The 19,567-nt window shown below is 38.0% G+C and overlaps 1 protein-coding gene across 1 annotated transcript in view; it reads right to left on the reverse strand.

Annotated features, from left to right (window-relative positions):
* Window positions 1-954: 954 nt before the first annotated feature.
* Window positions 955-19,567, reverse strand: part of NFIC (nuclear factor I C) — a 170,277-nt gene continuing 151,664 nt past the window's right edge. Inside the window, exon 11 of the mRNA XM_083179246.1 lies at window positions 955-7,818. Within this exon, the coding sequence (XP_083035372.1) occupies window positions 7,801-7,818 (18 nt within the window). The 3' untranslated portion in view covers window positions 955-7,800. The remainder of the gene's footprint in view (window positions 7,819-19,567) is intronic.

Here is a 19,567-nt window from a genome sequence, read left to right on the forward strand (position 1 = left end):
CCCTTATTTCAGAGCTCCTGTCTAAACAGGAAGGCCATCTTCAAAATGAGGGAGATCTCCTGTCAAATCATTTGCTTGACTAGGTAATACTAAACACTAGAAAATATTCAATAAAATACAAAATGTAATCCTAAACTAATATTCTAAATGCATATCTCCATACGTAGCCCTAAATATAGCCAAAGAGGTACATTTAAATGTTCTGTGATAGGCATGCCCTAATATAAGTGCCAGGCAGGTGTTATCATGTACTGTACTCTGATCTTTTATAGCAGTGGTTCTCAAACTGTGTGCCATGAAACCCTGGGGTGGATCAATTCAAACTATTTATGGTCAATGGAACAGGCCAAACCAGTGCTGGTGGCAACCAGTCATAACATATGTAGACAAATAGAAGCAAATCTGGACCCTCACCACATAACTGACCACAAGTAAGACATATACACACAATTTACTTAGTTTAATATTCTTTTTCAAAATTTCTCAATAAGAAACTTATGGCCTAAGGGTGCCATGAAAATATTCTGATATTCTAGGGCACCATAATTCAAACAAAGTTTGGGAACCACTGTTTTAGAGTAGTTACACATTACCACAAGTTTTACCTGGAGATATGATGTGCCCAATAGGTTCCTGAAGTGAGCCTGGCCCCAATAATGATTGCAGGTGTATTGGTAAAATAATAATCAGGTCACTTTTAGGAAAAGGTCCCAATTGTATAGTTCTGAGTTTACATTTCTAGTGGAACCAAAACAAAATTGGCTTTGAAATGGGATAGACATTACATTTATACAATAGTGAGATGAGTGATAATAATACACAACATTTAAGGAATGATTAGCAGTGAAGCTAGAGAAGATGAAAAGAGAAGGCTCACACAAATGGAGGGTAAACAAAGGGAATATTTGGACCACTTTAACACGAGTTAGAATTAGAGAAGGACAGCATGAAGAATTATCGGGAATGACACAGATTTATTTTAGAACATTTTAAATTGTAATATTCTACTTTATATGGAAAGGTAATATAAATACAGAACTTGATGTGTCAGTCCTAAACTTGAGAGGCTGTTAACTGGGCTGTTTAGTGAGAAACATCAAAATATTGCAAATACTCAGGCCGTGTTTACATGCCATACCTGATATGATGAACAGGTTATATACATAGCATTCAATATAAATTGATATAAGAACATAGCTAAAATCACAGGGAAGAAAGAAAAATTCAGTCATTCTGTAATTCATATTCCCCAATTCATAATAAGATGATTTGCAGATGTCATCATTTCTGTTGAAAAACATTTTCACTTCTCCTCAGCACTAAGGTTTACATTTTGCAGATTACAGTGAAAAAAAAGCCAAGTGCATTATTTATGTGCCAAGAGCCCTATTGCAACCAAAATGTCTGCTTTCACGGTTGATATGGCTTGTTATAGCATTGTCCTACAGAGGGGAAGGTCTATTTAACATGTATCACGTACCACCGCAAAGTACTAGATACTCCACCTGAGTAAGACATCACCAAAACAGAAATATAAAAAAAATGCTTCAATATTGAACAAAAATATTTGTTATTTATAAAATGTAAGGTATACATTTTAAAGAAGACAACACAAATAGCCTTTACATATATGTAATTTTTTTCTGTGATCCTGATGAAAAGGATTTGAATCCTGAAACATTTGTCAAAGTATTTCTACATTAACATCCCTGAGTGTCTTCTATCTTTTTGAGTTTGCATATTACTATATTCAGCACCAGGGTAAGTTGGATCTTTTTTAGAACAAGGCCATCAAGTTTTGGACTATGATATATATATATATATATATATATATATATATATATATATATATGAGGTAATGATCAGACGGCACTCGAAGATTTTTCAAAATCTACGAGTGCCACCTGATTATTACCTCCTGTTACTGGGTCCACCATAGCCCCTCAGGAGGGCACTGGAATGCACAAACCCCATCGGGGGTGGCAGGAGTGCTGGAGGCTGCATCGATTCATATATATATATATATATGTGGATCGTATTGTCGACAGCACTTAAGTCGACAGTCATTAAGTCAAGACCGTTGGGTCATCAGGTGGCAAGGTCGACAGGTGTCTAGGTCAACATGGGTGAATGTCCTATTTGCTTCTTTAAATTTTATGTAGTTGCTTTAACTAATGGAGCTAAAAGTGTGCACTTCTGGCCTTTCAGTATCATTGCACATGTGCTGAATTGACATGGCTGACTCTGCATAATGGAACAATATAATAACCACTCTGAGATTGTTGGGGCAGTTATGTAATGGTCAGCTGACTTGGCAGTATTGGTTTTGCCAGAAAGGGACATACAGTTGGTATGTTTTATTGCTGTAATATCACATTGCAACCATTAGTTATTGCCAAGATAATTTATTTTTGAATAAATGGGCCGTTAGCTTGCCTTTATACAAAGTACTAGTGCGGTTAAGTCATAGCTCAGACTGTTCAAAGTCATTATATTCGCAGATTCCTCCAGCATGAAAGTACAGTAGGTAAGTTAGAAATAACTTTCTATTTTTCTATCAAAGGTCACAAGAAGATGTTGGCAACCGAATGAGAAGGATGAGTGAATTTTTACCTATGTACAGTAGCAGGACAAATCTGGCCAATTATTTTCTCCCCGGTTTAAATAATAACTACATTTTTCTAACATAAATATGTTTTATGAGTTAAAAAAATATTTATCATGTACATTTTTTCATTCTATTACTCATTTATTATTTCAAGTTAAATGTATACTTCCAATTTTTTGATCAAACTGATTTGCTAGGAGGCAAACAGTGCACTTTGTAGAAATACAAAATTGTCTGAAACATTTTACTCATCTTAAATAGACAAGAGATATATTTATATATTTATATTTCAATATATCTTAATATTAGTTGGGGTATATGAATTCAAAATAGTGTGCCATCCTTTTAAGTACCCTAGAATTTTAAAAAAGCAGAGAAGGTTGAGAAATAAACCAAATCTTATCCAGATGATATCTCTGAAAGGCATCATACACATTTGTTTATGCATTTTCATACAATAAATTCACCATAGCTTCTACTATACTTAGCTACTTGCTTACATTGATTTTTCTACATCAGTGCTATGCAATGTTTTTAAAGTGGAAGACCATAATTTTGTACCGTAAATTATGCATGTGGGTCATACAGTACAGTAAAGTCTATGGAGATTAATAGGTTCCCCACACATCTTTGGTCTGCAGGCCCCTGGCCCACCAGCTGGCTAGTTGTCTGTTACATTATACTGTTATACAGATTGTTATTAATTGGGGACATTTCACATAATTTGTGCTACTCAAAGCAGTGTTAATGTTTAACAGCCTCTCTGGGAATACATATACAGGACAAGGGAAATAAGAATGCATCAAAAAAATGACATAAAGGATGAAAAAATAAAACCAAAATAATCAGTTACAAATCCATTAACAAAATAATAAGGAATCAGAAATCATTAACTGTTTAATGTCTGTACACATTTCATATTTCCTGTATACTAAAGTCAGAGCATGCAGCAAATGAGCAAGTGGTTATTTCATCATTTATCAGAAGGCAAGGCACATAATGTGATAGAAAAATTCCGTGCAAATAAGGGAAAAAAATCATTTGTACATATTTAATGCTATATATATATATATATATATATATATATATATATATATATATATATATATATATATATATATATATATATATATACTATTTTGCTTCATAGGATACTCTAGTGTTTTATTTATATTATGGTTTTCAGTTAACCCTTCCATACAACATCTTAAAATGCAGCAGACCCCATATAGGATTGTTGGGATTGTCCAACAGAAATAATTGACACTTTCTTCATCACCTCAAAATCCCTAATGTATTTTTGTTTTATTTTACAATAGTGCTAGTTTGTTAGTGACAGCCTGAACAATGGCATTACTATCTAGAAGTAGAAAGCATCCAGATGGTGGACCATCTTTTAGCTGACCCTTCGCAGAGAGCTCTTTAAGAATTTAGGAGTTTTGGGGTGTTTATAGTAGGTCAGCTGAGAAGGATACCACTACCACAAGGAGAAGTACAAACCATAACTAGAACTGATCAGATATCCTGCTTATTTACCAGGTATGTATTTTTTTTAATTTATCCTCTTCAAAACAGACTATTTATACATGGCAGAGAGGGAGAGGTTAAGTATGAAATAATGCACTCTCCCATCTTAGCTTTTATTGGGAATGGTGCCATATTGAAATCTGCCATGCAGGTCATCAGCCACAAGCCTTTAGGATGAGTGCAAGTATTGGGGTTAATTGCAGGGAGAAGCACCATGCAGTTTACTCTGTAATGTGGCTGATATGTAACTTCTGTTTAGTAATTACTTTTATTTTTCAAATTAGTTCTATACTTGAGGGGCTCACTTGAGTAGTGTATATAATTTGCATATCTGTAGATTTATCCTGCTTTCAATGTATGTATAAATTTGGGTATATTTGTATATAAATGTACTTAAAACATCTGCATACTGAATATATACACATATACATCATATTTAGAGCCGGATCTGTTTTTTCTGTAACTTTTACAATTGTATGATCCAAACCTCTTCAATCCAACTTATGCCATAGTATCCCAATATAACACAATAAATGCGATTGATTAGTGTCAATTTATACTACAAATCTTTTCCAAATCCGGCTCTACATACAATATTTGAGAACAGATAACAAGATAGCCGCTAGGAGTAGAGCTGGTTTGTCAAGCAGCAGCTACAAGGATTAGGGATGTCACTCCCAAAACAATGTACAAGAGGAAAGGAGGTAACTGCGCTAGATATCAGGATATCCTGAGATACAGTGCAGTTACACCTTTGCCTCTTCTAGATACAATATACTATACACAGACAGACACACAGTTGCAACACATATGTACACAACATATGAACTATATTAACACATCTTTATTACTGCAGTGACTTGAGATGCTAGACACATCTTCCATACTACCCAAATTTTCCTGTTATATTGCCTATTACCTTTTGCGCCTATTATAAAGTGGTATATCAACATTCTGGATAGCATAGTTTTAATGTCTATAACATTAACCCAAGAATACATACATCACTTTTGTAGGCAATTATTTCAAGTTTCTTTGGGGTATTTTACTACCCCTGTATGTGTTCTAGGGTTAATGGTAAGATCAGGGGCATAACCAGATATTCATTGGCCCCATAGTAAAAGTTTTTAAGGGCCCCCTATTTAGCAACTGATGGTGATAAATGTATGTAAAACATTACTTAAACAGTAAAGATGGGCCCCCATAGCAGCTGCACCCCTTGCACCTATGGTAGTTACGCCCTTGGGTAAGATGTTTCATTTGATTGACTTCTAATGTCTAGAGAAAACTGGCATACAGCAGCACTACCCAACCCAATTACACATTCAATTATGGGAACGGATGGATAGGTTGTCACTGGCTTATTAAAAGCCTGTAGCTTCAGTGGTCTAATCTTAATTATAACTTTTGCCTGAATTGATATTTCATTGGAGGGAAGATATATCAAGGCTCGGAGAGAGCTAAAGTGTACTTGTTGTCCTAAACACCCAATAAGATCTTTAATTTCAAAGATTATGCTAGATAAATGACAGGAGTTGATTTGTTGTTTGGGAAACTTCTCCACTTTAGCCAACTTGGCATGATACATCTCTTAGTGTATGTTTTGTAACTGCTTGTATTGTATAGTCCACGTTGCTTCTGCACACCAATGATGGCCCTGATGTGCCCACATCATAAGGTGCTACACATATTGAATGTATAGTAATTGTATTAATTTCTTTAGAGAAAATAAATCCATGTTTCTCTTAATTCTTATCACTAATTTTGAGCTGCTTACTCATTCCCCTGGATTTAAAATCCTTATAAGTGCTATATGTGTTTTGAACTAAACTTAAAGCTGCACTAATTCAATTTACTGTAAATACAGAAGAGGATGTTTTAACCAATGTTTCTGCTAGAAACAGATAATATGTTTGGGACGGCCAGTTAAATTAGTCCTCACAATGAGTACGTGTGCAAATAAAAAAAAATAGATTCATAAAATGTATCAGGTCATTGGCCACTCAAAAAATGTGATAACTTTGGATAGTAAACAATATTGTCCAAATGTCCAATGAACACACCTGCATAATCTATAGTTCCAAATCAGCCTTTCAGCAATGTCTACTGAAGTTTATGTTTATATATAAATGCCATGCACTGTTCAGTATAGAGTCACTCGGAAAACTTGGAGAGTATGCAAGTCACTGCAATTCAAATTTGCATAGCCAAACAATTGCATGGCATAGTTGAAGCAACAACATTGCGTGTGTGTGTGCGTATGTATGTATGTGTATATATATATATATATATATATATATACACACACACACATATGTATTTATATATAAAATTAATTTGCAAAAGATGTTATCACATATACTGTATGGAAACACCTATACATTTGTGCACATTTATATATTATATCATATAACAAAAACACATGCATAATGTTTGAGAGGTCTGAGATTAAAAAATTATCAGACATCACTCTTGACATGCAAAGAAGGGTATGTAAAAGAATCCCGGAGAGGTCTCCAAATGAGGGAATAGTTTATTTTCTGTGCATGTCATGAGTACTGGCAGATAATTGAATTACTATTTTGACTCTGGCACCAGGCTCTGCTTAAAGAAAGAGTGCCTATTTTTCTGCACACACACACACACACACATGCAAATATATGTTCCTTATGTAATGCTGTTTAGGCAATTCAGACAAACATAACAAGCTGAGTTTTTATATTGAGATTGCACAAATTATACTCTATGGCCTATAAACGGACTGGAGATGACATGGAAATGAAACAATGACTACTCTTTATTTCTCTCACAGGGGTAGATGTATGAAGCATTGATAAGGGAGAAGTGAGCCAGAGGAGAAGTGGCCCATGGCAACTAATCAGCACTGAATTAACATCTATAATTTGCATAATTGCTGATTGGTTGCATGGGCCACTTCTCATCTGGCTCACTTAACCTCCCTTATCACTGCTTCATACATCTACCCCACAGTCACATATATCATTATTTTGTCTCAAAAAGGTGAGTGCTGATTCACTCGCAAATGTGTATGTGGTTCAATAGGTACATTGCAATTTTGAATAAGACCTGGGGAGAAGGTTAAGGTGCATTCCACAATATTTTGTGTATCCCCCCTAATGCCAAGCTTTCATAAGCCAAAGTCCTTCAGCCAAAAACAGGATAAACTTTTCTGGGAGGGAGCAGAATAGAGTAAATAAACAATGAAGGTATATCAATTGCATAATAATAATAATAATAATATTATTAATAATAATTATAATAAAGTATATCCAGGAAGATCTTAGTTCTTCCTCCTTCTTGCTGGTTGGATATTCAACCCTTTTGTGAATGGGCTAAGAATGAAAGGATATTAAAATCATATATATATATATATATATATATATATTTTTTTTTTCAGTAATCCATGATGCAGGAACACCAGCCCTGTGACTTTCTTCTGAAGAGAAGGACCGATCAAAAGATGACAGATATTATTCTTCCTCATCTCCCACTGACCACTGCAGGATATCACTGACTTTTCTCTCTTTCTTGGGAAGAATTTTTGCAAAGAGATGCTTTGAGCTGTTGTCCTGTGGACTTGAAGCTTTGCAGAGACTCTCACTTTCTGTCTGCTGGTTCCAGTGGATGGGAGGTAGGTCAGGCTGCTAACCCAAGTACCAAGACTGAGGAAGATAAGACAGCGAGAATGTTACTTTTGGTCAGACAGTGTACAAACTGTCACTAATAGTACCAAAAAAGAAATAAGTCCATTAGGTTAATTCTAGTTCAAAATAATTATTCTTTAAAATAATATTAAAATTAAAAATAACTTGTTAATTTAATAGGTTATACTATATACTGAATGTTACTTAGGGTCCTTGGTTGCTGAAATCCTTTGTCCTCAAGGACAAAGAATCCCAAACTCTACTATTAAAAAATGTTTACCATTAAACATTACAATCATGTTAAATTGGACCTAGGGTATTACTAAAAAAGAGATTAGGGGCCAAATGTAATAGGGTGAGAGTTTCAGAAAGTGAGAGATTTTGGGAGAGTTTTCCCATGTTTTTTAAAGCAGCAATCACTTACATGGCAAACTCTCCCAAAATCTCTCACTTACTGAAACTCTCACCCTATTACATTTGGCCCTAGATGTCAAACACAGCAATATAGTTATATAGGCTAAATTGGCAACTCTTATCCTGGTCGTCTCACTGTGTCTTCATATTGAAATACCAAAAATTTCTTGCACCTGCATCAAAAACCCTGCAGGTGTGAGATTTTGTCGACAGCATGTAAATGTAGTAAAGTACTGTGCTAGAGTAGTAATGTTCAACCTTTTCCAACTCGCGGCACACCAAACAAGATTTTAAAATTGGCAAGGCACATCATCAGCCGTTCACAGGGAAAAACACATTGGCTGCCACAGCAAAAAAACAAAAACATTTGCCCTCATATAAAAAAAAACAATCACACTGGTCCCCAGAGGTAACAAAAATAAATACATTGGCCCTCACATGAAAGCAAGAGACGAGTGAATAACAGTTAATCTGGTGATGGTGGCTGTAAACTGGTGTATACATCTCTAGCTCTGGTGGCACACTTGAGAACAACTAAAGGCACACTAATTTGCCACGGCATAGTTGTTGAAAAATGATGTGCTGGAGTATCAATATCAAATGAATCATAAGGTTTTGGTGTACAAGATACAATGCTTTATGTACTAAGAACCAGAGTGACCAAAACATATTTTTGGGGGGTTATTTTAGCACCTTATCTACTTAATGTCATTACTGGGATACAATGGAAACAAGTAATGGCTCATAAAGGGTTATGGTTAGCTGGGATAGAATTATAAAGTACAGTATCAAGACATAAACGTTAATATCCAGTCTTCAGATTGGTGACATTTAGCATTTAAACCTTGAAGGGGCAAATGTATTATTTATAACATTGTACATGTGAAAATTACCAAGTTTATTGTCACTATAATAAAGGGCTATTCAACTGAAAGTGTATGCTCCTGTGATAAGTAAAAGAAATGGGAAAGTACTCTCAGCATGAGACAACAAAAAAACTATAATAGCAAAAGTGATTACAATTTATTAATCATAAGAATTCTTTACACTATTTCAAAGCTATACTATTGATAACAAAAATGATGGACATAATACAGAAACTTTTACTTAAATTTTACATGGTTGCTTAGGATAAATTGATTTTATTCCTTTTTTTGATGTACCTGGTATATATCAAGTGACTAGTAAGCTTGCTTGAAGCAAAAGTTTTGAAAGCAAGTCGAAACCTTCTGTGATTGTGCATGTGTGAGAAAGAGATGTAGTTTCACTCTATGACAGCAGATGGCAGTGTTTCATAGACTCACGGACATTAGATATACTGTATATGTAGATGATCATGGACAGTGAAGTAACTAGAGAGGACAGTGTTTAGTTTAGCTAATATGAGAGTACAGAAGATGGGTGTGTGTATACTGTTGGTAGGAATTTTTATAATACAGTATCAATTAGAGAAATATAAAATCTTATGCTCCCTGTGCTGTGATAGAGCAAACAACAGAGATTAAGGGGGAGCAATGTTATACAGTTTATTCATTTCGGGGCAGATATCTAATGCAGTTTAATAAAGTACATACAGTATGGTTAAGAATAAATTATCATTAAAATATGTGTAAGTATCAGATTTTTCAGGAAACTTGTCATAATAGATCCAAACCACAGTGCTCTCCCGAGATCATGATAAAAGTAATCCCCTCCTAACCTGTAACTCGCCTGCCCACAGTATACAGTATACAGAATATGTTTTAAAAAGTTTTTTGTGTAAGGCTTGTTTCTGAATCCATTCAGCATCATGACTAAAATATGCTAAAGCCTAACAATTGATGTATCTCTGCACCCTGCGGTCAGTATTCATCCCTTATTGGAGCCCATGGTGGTTAGGTCTATTTGCATGGTATTCATTGTTTATCTTTGCAGCCTTCTGTGTTCTGGAGCTGTTTTCCTAATTGGTTTCTGGATAAAAGATCTATATTTTAAAGCTAAATATCTCTCCTCCTTTGTGACATTTCTATTAATCACCTGGTACACTGTATAAGGGACTATGTAAACATCTAAGACAGTAGTCACCAATCCGAAGCTCGCAAACTATTGGTAGCTCAGGAATGTAATTTGGGTAGCTCGTCCAGCTGCAGTACCGCTGAGTTAGCTAGGAAGTGACCACTGATGAAGCCATGGGCATAGGAAAAACCAGCCAGAACAGGTTGAGAACACAATGACAGGAAAGTTAGTCTCCACGCACATCAAAGTATATATGGTATGTGAGATTACATATAACAAAGGTTTTCAGTTTGACTATACATCTGTATGGGACATCTGTCACAAAAAAAAAATAGTTTTAGCTATTAGGTAGGTTTCTATTTTCTTGAGTACCGCACACCCCAATGAAGTTGGCGGCCACTGTACAGACTAATTACACTGTGCATGGTATATCATTTACTATTTTGGCATTCATATAGGTAAGCATTATGCAGGGAATTCATTTGTTTTTTGGGGTGTCCCTAATTACATATCATCCGTCACTTTACACTCGCGGTATGCAATAGTTTTTTCCAGCAGTGTGTGCCTTTTTGTTTTTTCGCAATGATCACACCCAAAAGTACTGGGTGTAGCCCTAGACATTCTTAATTTTGTGATAGGGTGTTCATGCCCCCCCCCCCCCCCCATCCCAACTCCCTATGCAGCTGCATAAAGCTACCTAATGGTAGAGTTGGCCCTGCACACTTTTTGCCTTAGGGAATTGCCTTCATCTTAAATGAAGATCTTTAAGATCAACAAAATATACAGTATAGTGACTATTTTTCTGTTAATATATGTGAAAGAGCAGGTGAAATACACTGCACACTTTAATACTTTAATACTGGTGTAGTTATTTCTATATATTAATATAATCTATCAAACCTTGTCACCCACAGTCTCATGAGTATGAAGAAGAGCACTAGTGACATTGGTATTAGGACAGGTTGTACCCAACAGGGCTCTCCCTCGGGGAAACAAACCCTGGTATCAACTGGCCTAGAGCTGGTAAAATCATGGTGGGGAAATCCAACTAGCCTTAATTGGACAAAACTAACGTTTTGGTAATTGAAAATTAGACGCCCATGTCGTCTATTATTTAGTGAGTTTTGCTAATCCATCTCCCTCAGGGCGGGATGTATTAATATACATCGCCGCCCTTCGCCGCCCTTGATGCCAGAGAATATGTACTAACATATGCGGCTGGCATCATGATGCGGTGATGGAGGCCCCCCCGCGATACCTGTAATGTGATGTGCGGGGGCGTCTCCATCACCTCCCTGCCGCCTCCTGCCGGGAACAGCTAAGCAGGCTGTCCCCGGTGCCTCCTCCTCCCCCCTGCAGCCGGAAAGACGTCCGGCTGCGTCACTAGGGGGAGGAAGGTTTTACCTTACGGGTCCAGGAGGACCTGGACCATGTAAGCCAGAAGAAGGGGGAGAGGGGGTAGGCGGGTTTGCTGCAGAGGTGGCGAAAAGAAGCCCATAGGCTTCTATAGGGTATGGCCACCCAAAGGTGGCCATACCCTATTATGCAGTAACGGTGCGGCCGGGTTTTAATACATAGGAAAATGCGGTAAAACAGGGGATTTACCGCATTTTCCCCTTAGTACATCTCACCCTCAGTGAAACATTCTGCCATCTGGCTAAGATTCTGTACTCTTCTTAGCTGTACACACCCGGGGGTCAGCAGCAAGAATGTTTGCTAACCTTCTTCCATTAAGGGGCTGAGATTTCCCAATGCCTACTCCTGATTGGCTGGTGGATGGTGAATGTCAACAAACACATTCTCACTGGTGTCCCCAGGTGCGTATGGCTAAGAAGAGGCCGGGATCTTCGCCCATTGGCTTGGTGAGTATATTTTCCTTCCACAGGCACCCAAACGGATACTACTGCATAAGGGGTCAGAACTGCGGTGGACACTATAGGTAAGTATAGTGTGTGTCATTGTAGTATGTAATAAACTTGTACTTTTCTTCTGTGTCTGTGCATTATTTCACTATTTGTAATATTGTAGAACAACAATTACGAGCGGGCCTGTTATTGCCCCACATGCTGGTGACTGTGGTACTCCAAGTCCCTCATTGTGGTGCACATTAGTTATTTATGCTTTTTAACACTTCATTCTTCAGCCTAGGGTCCACCGCCTGGGCAGGCGGTATCTTGGAGGGGAGGTCCCTCACCAGTCAGGGGTTAATGCTTTGGCCAAGGGAACTTACATAAAAAGTTTCCCCCTGCTGACTGTTTGGGCCCAATGCTGGTTTTCAAAATACAGGGGAAGGCTAATAATTTTGTCCCCCTGTATTTTGGGAACCAAGACCAGCACTTACTGTAAGCCTGGTGCTGGTTTTAGAAATTGTGGGGTTCCTCCAACATTTTTTGAACCCTGAATTTCTAAAACCTTGGCTGGATCTTTGAGCCCGGGGCTGGTTCTAGTCGTGGGAGACCCCACACCGTTTCTTTTTTCAATTATTATTTTTTTTTTTACACTTGACAGCATTGCACAGGTCACACTGATCCGTGCAATGCTATCACTCCATGCGCATTTGGCGGCCGTATATATATGTATATGACCCATTACGAATACGAACGGGTACTAATGACTACAACACCAGAAAATGCTATTGAGAAGAATACGACAGTTTGTAAATTTGCGTATTCTTCATTTGTATTTTCGAGTCGGCTACAGCCGATCTCGATCGTACTCATTCATACGGGGGTCGGTCTTGTTCGTCCAGGATTAGTAAATATCCCCCAAGGTGTTTTCGGTAAACTTCAGGCTCAGCTGAAAACTTAATTGATGTACACATGGTGCGATTGCCTTGCAATTAGATCCTGACAGTCAAAATCTAATTGAAAGTTAGTGAGAATAGCACCGTGTGTAAGAGGCATTAGACAAAAAAAAAATATATATATATATTAAGTAAATATGTTATAATAATTACACACCCCTCAACTAAAGTACGCCTGGATTGTAAATAAGGGGTTGTCTAATAGGGCTGCACTCACTCCTGTTATGTGAAGCCATTACTTGCCTTTTTTGTAAGGAAGCTCAAACTCAAAGTTAAGAAATAAAAATCCACCCAGTCATCATCAAAAGAGCTCTACAGAGACCTTCATTGCCATTAAATGCATCCACACGTAGGCTCCTTGTAACAGTAGGATCCCTATTTTTAGACATAGTGAGGAAACAGGTTTTAGTAATATGGGATTGTTTAAAAGTGCTATAATTTCAGTATGTACAGGAGTACACAGAAATGTCAAGTCTATATTTTGACTATAGGTGGGAGAAACTGTGTAGCCCTCACTGTCAATATCAGTGGGATATGTCAACATTGAACTATAATACGTTATGTAGCTGTCTCTTTTTTTTTATAGTACACATTGGGGGAAATTTACTAAGCTATGTATTCTACTTCACATGTGATGTTGCTATGGGCAACCAATCAGATCCTACTATCTTCTAGAGCAGGGGTGGGGAACTTTTTTTCTACCAAGGGCCATTTGGATATTTATAAAATCCTTCGGGCCATATAAAAATTATCAACTTAAAAATTACATTATACACACGGGCAGCAGCTTATACATGCGGGCATTATACACACAGGCAGCGGCATATACATGTGGGCATTATACACATAGGCAGCGGCATATACATGCGGGCATTATACACACTGGCAGCGGCATATACATGCGGGCATTATACACACAGGCAGCGGCATATACATGTGGGCATTATACACACAGGCAGCGGCATATACATGCGGGCATTATACACACTGGCAGCGGCATATACATGTGGGCATTATACACAGGGCAGCGTTCTATACATGTGGGCATTAAACACACGGGCAGTGGCATATACATGCGGGCATTATACACACTGGCAGCGGCATATACATGTGGGCATTATACACACGGGCAGCGTTCTATACATGTGGGCATTAAACACACGGGCAGTGGCATATACATGTGGGCATTATACACACTGGCAGCGGCATATACATAGAAACATGCGGGCATTATACACACTGGCAGTGTTCTATACATGTGGGCATTAAACACAAGGACAGTGGCATATACATGCGGGCATTATACACACTTGCAGCGGCATATACATGTGGGCATTATACACACGGGCAGCGTTCTATACATGTGGGCATTAAACACACAGGCAGTGGCATATTCATGCGGGCATTATACACACTGGCAGCGGCATATACATAGAAACATGTGGGCATTATACACACTGGCAGCGTTCTATACATGTGGGCATTAAACACACGGACAGTGGCATATACATGCGGGCATTATACACACTGGCAGCGGCATATACATGCGGGCATTATACACACGGGCAGCGTTCTATACATGTGGGCATAAAAAGTGACAGTGTGGAGGAAGGGGGGGAGTTGTCACCCCCAAACAGGTTTATGTGATTATGCAGCACTGGGGAAGGGAGGTCTTCATGAGTGAGGCTGCCGGTCACTGGGTGGTTGGGTGAGGGGAGCAGCGCAAGAGGCAGCCAGGGACAGCAGGGAAAGGCGGTGGCCCTTAACGCCGTCCACCATTTACCTTGTTATAATAGGCATTAGCTCCGGCGGTGATGGCGGCTGCTGGACTCCTCTCGCAATGCTCCCGCCCATGCAGTGCATGGCATGTGCATTACAACACTTGCAAGAGCTTCGTACGGTAGTTCCTACCGCCCACAGTAATTGGCACTGGCAAGCGGGCGCGTCACCTCCACAGCCCGTAGTCATTGGCGGGCGCCGGGCGCGTCAGCTCTACAGATCTCCCGCTTATCTTGCTGGGCGAGCCGGCCGGCGCATCTGCATCACCTCACATGTAATGCAGGCAGGTATGTGGGTAGGCGGATGGGCAGGAAGGCCGGGCAAACTGTCTGCGGGGGCCGTATCCGGCCCGCGGGCCGGAGGTTCCCCATCCCTGTTCTAGAGTGTTCTAAATAAATAAGTAGACTCTGATTGGTTGCCCATAGCAATAATTTAAATAATTAAGTGGATGACTAAGTAATACATATTTACAAGAAAATGTAACCTATAACTATTATTTTATTGTTACTATTGATCTTTTTATTATCCCCCTAATTGCTGTTATCTGAGTGGATCTTTCTTCTGTTTATAATTTATGGAAGTGTATCTACATATACTTTAATAACATTATTTTCTTTACTAAAGTATAGACTGTTTATTTATGATCTACTGAATATCTCAGTGTTTAAGCAATGTATATGCCCATGACAGAAGGATAATCTTAAGTAGTGTACACACAATGGTGCGATTTACTTTCTATTCAAACCCGATTCGATCCCGATCAAATTGGGATCGAATCGCATGGCGCCATGTACACATTTGATTTAGACTATATATTACATTACAGTATAGTGCCTGAACAGTCTATTTTTCCGTTCAATTTTGATGCCGTGGGGCTGCGCATCAGGATCGATTCAAAATCTAACATCTTATATAAGCAAAATCAAATCGACATCGGACCATGTGTACGCCCTATTACATAAACAGACGTTTCCTTATTTAGCAAGTAACAAGATTTTATAGATTTAGTTTTTCAATTGATTAAAACAAGGCAATCTATAGCTAATGATGTGTCACTTATTACATAATATTTGACATTTTCCGTATAAAATTTCTACTTTTTTATTTATAAAAGAACAAGGGATCTATTTTGTTAAGAGATATTAAGCATTCATATATCAATAAACTATTGTTAAGTTAAGTTGTTAAGTTAATCATGGTATTTCACAATTGGATAATTTTTTCCTTATATCAAAGTTAACCTTTTCCTTTTCTTGAGAGAAGAGTCAGAAGGTTAAATATGAATCTAATTGCAATGAGCATAAAACAGTTTACCAGATATTTAGAGGAAACAAATGTAATTGTGTTTATAGCTAGGAAATTAATAAATTGTAACTATATTGAGATGAGATTCAAAACCATTTTTTATTATTGATTGAATCTGTCAGGGCCATTATATTTGCAATAAATTTTGCTGTGATGTTCCCTATTCGCTACAGGCCCTCCAACAAAATAATTTAAGTGCTCAAACTGAACCTTCACTGCTATCCTATTAGCCCCGTAAGCTGGTACTTGTCGGTGATTCTGCTTTTTGAGCCTCAGGTCTGCAAAGCAGAATTCCTGATAAGTAGCCCCCTGGCGACCTTTTCTTAGGAGATAACACATCTTTCTGGAACATATCCCATGTGTTATCGCCCAATAATAATTGGATAGCCTGAAAATTTTCTACTGTGCGGTAAAATACCACATTCAACAGGATACCAGACATAAACTCTTGTGTAGATCATATCTCTTCTGTATTCTGGAGAAACTTTCTTATCTTCAGGAGATCTAAAATTGTATACAGAGAATGTCTTCTCTATGTATTGCAGTGGGCTGCCTTGTAAATGCTGATGCCTTAGAACAGATTTACATATATATATATATATATACATATATATATATATATATATATATATATATATATATAGCATACTTGGGTAGATGTGGCACTCACGTCACTGGTACAATAAACGACACGTAGTCATAGTACTTGATCAACGTTTCGGTAATTTATTTTACCGTCTTCAGGATATGACATACAGTAAATACACTCACCTTATATAACATGAACACCCCGTGCAAACACCACGCTGGAAGCCGCGCGCCACACTCGCCGTCAAAGCCTGAGGGCGGGGGCAGCGTGCGGTGCGCCAGGACGCACAACGGCGTCTCCTAGCAACCAGCCACCAAGACGTACGGAGACAAGGGACGCCAGCCGGTATCCCCAGCAACCGTCAGTCATTATAAACAAATACAAAACATTATAATACACAGAGAAGTAGCCCCATTAAGACGTGGGGGGGATCGTAACTTAGCTTTGCTTAAACGAGAAAGCTATTGGATTCATCATCTTAACACTATCAGCCCTAAAGGGCTAAATGAATATTTATCACTGTCCTGTTTCTTATAATGATCTCCTATAATGAGTTCTTATAATGGCTTTTTTTGATATTATAATCATTAGAGTTCTTGAATTTTTTCTAAATCTTCTTCTCCTGCAATCATGAGTATCTGTTGTTCCTTAAATTATATTGCTATGATAATATTGTATTTTGATATTGTGATTTTGTATTTTTGTAATTTTTTGATACTTATATGCTTCTCTGTGTATTATAATGTTTTGTATTTGTTTATAATGACTGACGGTTGCTGGGGATACCGGCTGGCGTCCCTTGTCTCCGTACGTCTTGGTGGCTGGTTGCTAGGAGACGCCGTTGTGCGTCCTGGCGCACCGCACGCTGCCCCCGCCCTCAGGCTTTGACGGCGAGTGTGGCGCGCGGCTTCCAGCGTGGTGTTTGCACGGGGTGTTCATGTTATATAAGGTGAGTGTATTTACTGTATGTCATATCCTGAAGACGGTAAAATAAATTACCGAAACGTTGATCAAGTACTATGACTACGTGTCGTTTATTGTACCAGTGACGTGAGTGCCACATCTACCCAAGTATGCTGTATTGAGCCTTCCCTCACCAGGTTGGTTTATTGGAGGCACCCGCCCAAGTATTCCTGGTTATCTGAGTGCCGGACTACTACCACTTATATATATATATATATATATATATATATGAAACACAATCTCCGAAGTTGCGCTAATTTGGATTAGGTGGTCGCTGTTGACACTTAGGGCCTTATTCTAGTTCACTCTTTCTGACAAAATCCTTCTTAGATGGACAAAACCATGTGCACTGCAGGTGGGGCAGATGTTACTTGTGCAGAGAGAATTAGATTTGGGTGGGGTTTTACTTCAAAGTGAGATCTATATTGCAGTGTAAAAATAAAGCAGTCACTATTTTCCCTGCACAGAAACAAAATAACTCACCCAAATCTAATTCTCTCTGCACATGTTATATCTGCCCCCCCTGCAGTGCACATGGTTTTGTCCATCTAAGAAGGATTTTGTCAGAAAGAGTGAACTAGAATAACCCTCTTTGTTCCCTACTAGTAAGAACCAACATAGAAACACAACAGTAGTGTCTTCAGTGCCCTAAAAATGTAACGTCCACTAAAAACAATTAAATGTATAACAAAATACGCTTGTGGCTTCTTTTTTGAAGAATATTTTTATTTTAAGAGAGCAGCAATCAAAACCCGACGCGTTTCGTCTCCTTCAGAGACTTCATCAGGGGTTTTGTTTACAATCTCAAATGTTACTACTTGTATCTGAGTTCAGACAATTCCTGGTCTTTTGTATTAAGACTCCCAATAGATGAGACCGGCAGAAGATCTTTGAAGCCGGTAGATTTTAACTTCATATACGTAGTATGAAGTGTAATTCACTTGGGTGGATAGTAAAAGGATTCACCCCCTCTAAGTTTTTGGGGAGTAGCTAACTCCACTGGAGTATTAAAAAAACTTTTCAAGCTCTGAGACTGTAAATGGAACAATCACCACTGTAATAAATGATCTGTGATTTATTAAACTGGAGTTGTCCTTAATTTCATCACACCTTATCGATTTTATAGTGTACCGAGAATTGAAGAAGAAAAAGTACTCTCTTTTGTTTGGGGGCACTCTTTTAATTAGTGTCTAGATATTTCGTGAAAAATAAAATTTAGCTTTTAATAATTTCATTAAAATATTTTGGTCAGACCGACACACAGACAAACAACATGAAACATAGTAAATTTTATTTTTCACGAAATATCTAGACACTAATTAAAAGAGTGCCCCCAAACAAAAGAGAGTACTTTTTATTCTTCAATCCTCGATATGTTTCATGTTGTTTGTCTGTGTGTCGGTCTGACCAAAATATTTTAATGAAATTATTAAAAGCTAAATTTTATTTTTCACGAAATATCTAGACACTAATTAAAAGAGTGCCCCCAAACAAAAGAGAGTACTTTTTCTTCTTCAATCCTCGGTACATGATCTTTACTCTCAGGGGAGCACCGCCACGTCACCACACACCAGACAATTGGTTGTTTGACTGTAAACCACTGTGGTAATTACTTATTCCTATAACTATACTTTAGACTAATCTGTACAATCTTCCAGTGTCGCTTGTGCTCAGGTTCTATCCTTACCCCCATTCCCCAAAACCCCCCCCTTCCCCACTTGTATACGATTTTATAGTGTGTAATTCTTAAATGAAATAATGGTGTATTCCATGAAGTTTTCCAATCCAATTTCAAAAAGTGATATTCCTTGTTTAAACCACTTATATGTGGAAGGGTTGAAATCCCTACATGTCCTTAGAAGGACATACGAACAAGGATCCTTCAACAAAATGTGTGGATCTGAGCAGGAGGATTATTT

The sequence above is a fragment of the Crinia signifera genome, chromosome 1, assembly GCF_055691185.1.
Source record: "Crinia signifera chromosome 1, ASM5569118v1, whole genome shotgun sequence".
NCBI lineage: Eukaryota > Metazoa > Chordata > Amphibia > Anura > Myobatrachidae > Crinia > Crinia signifera.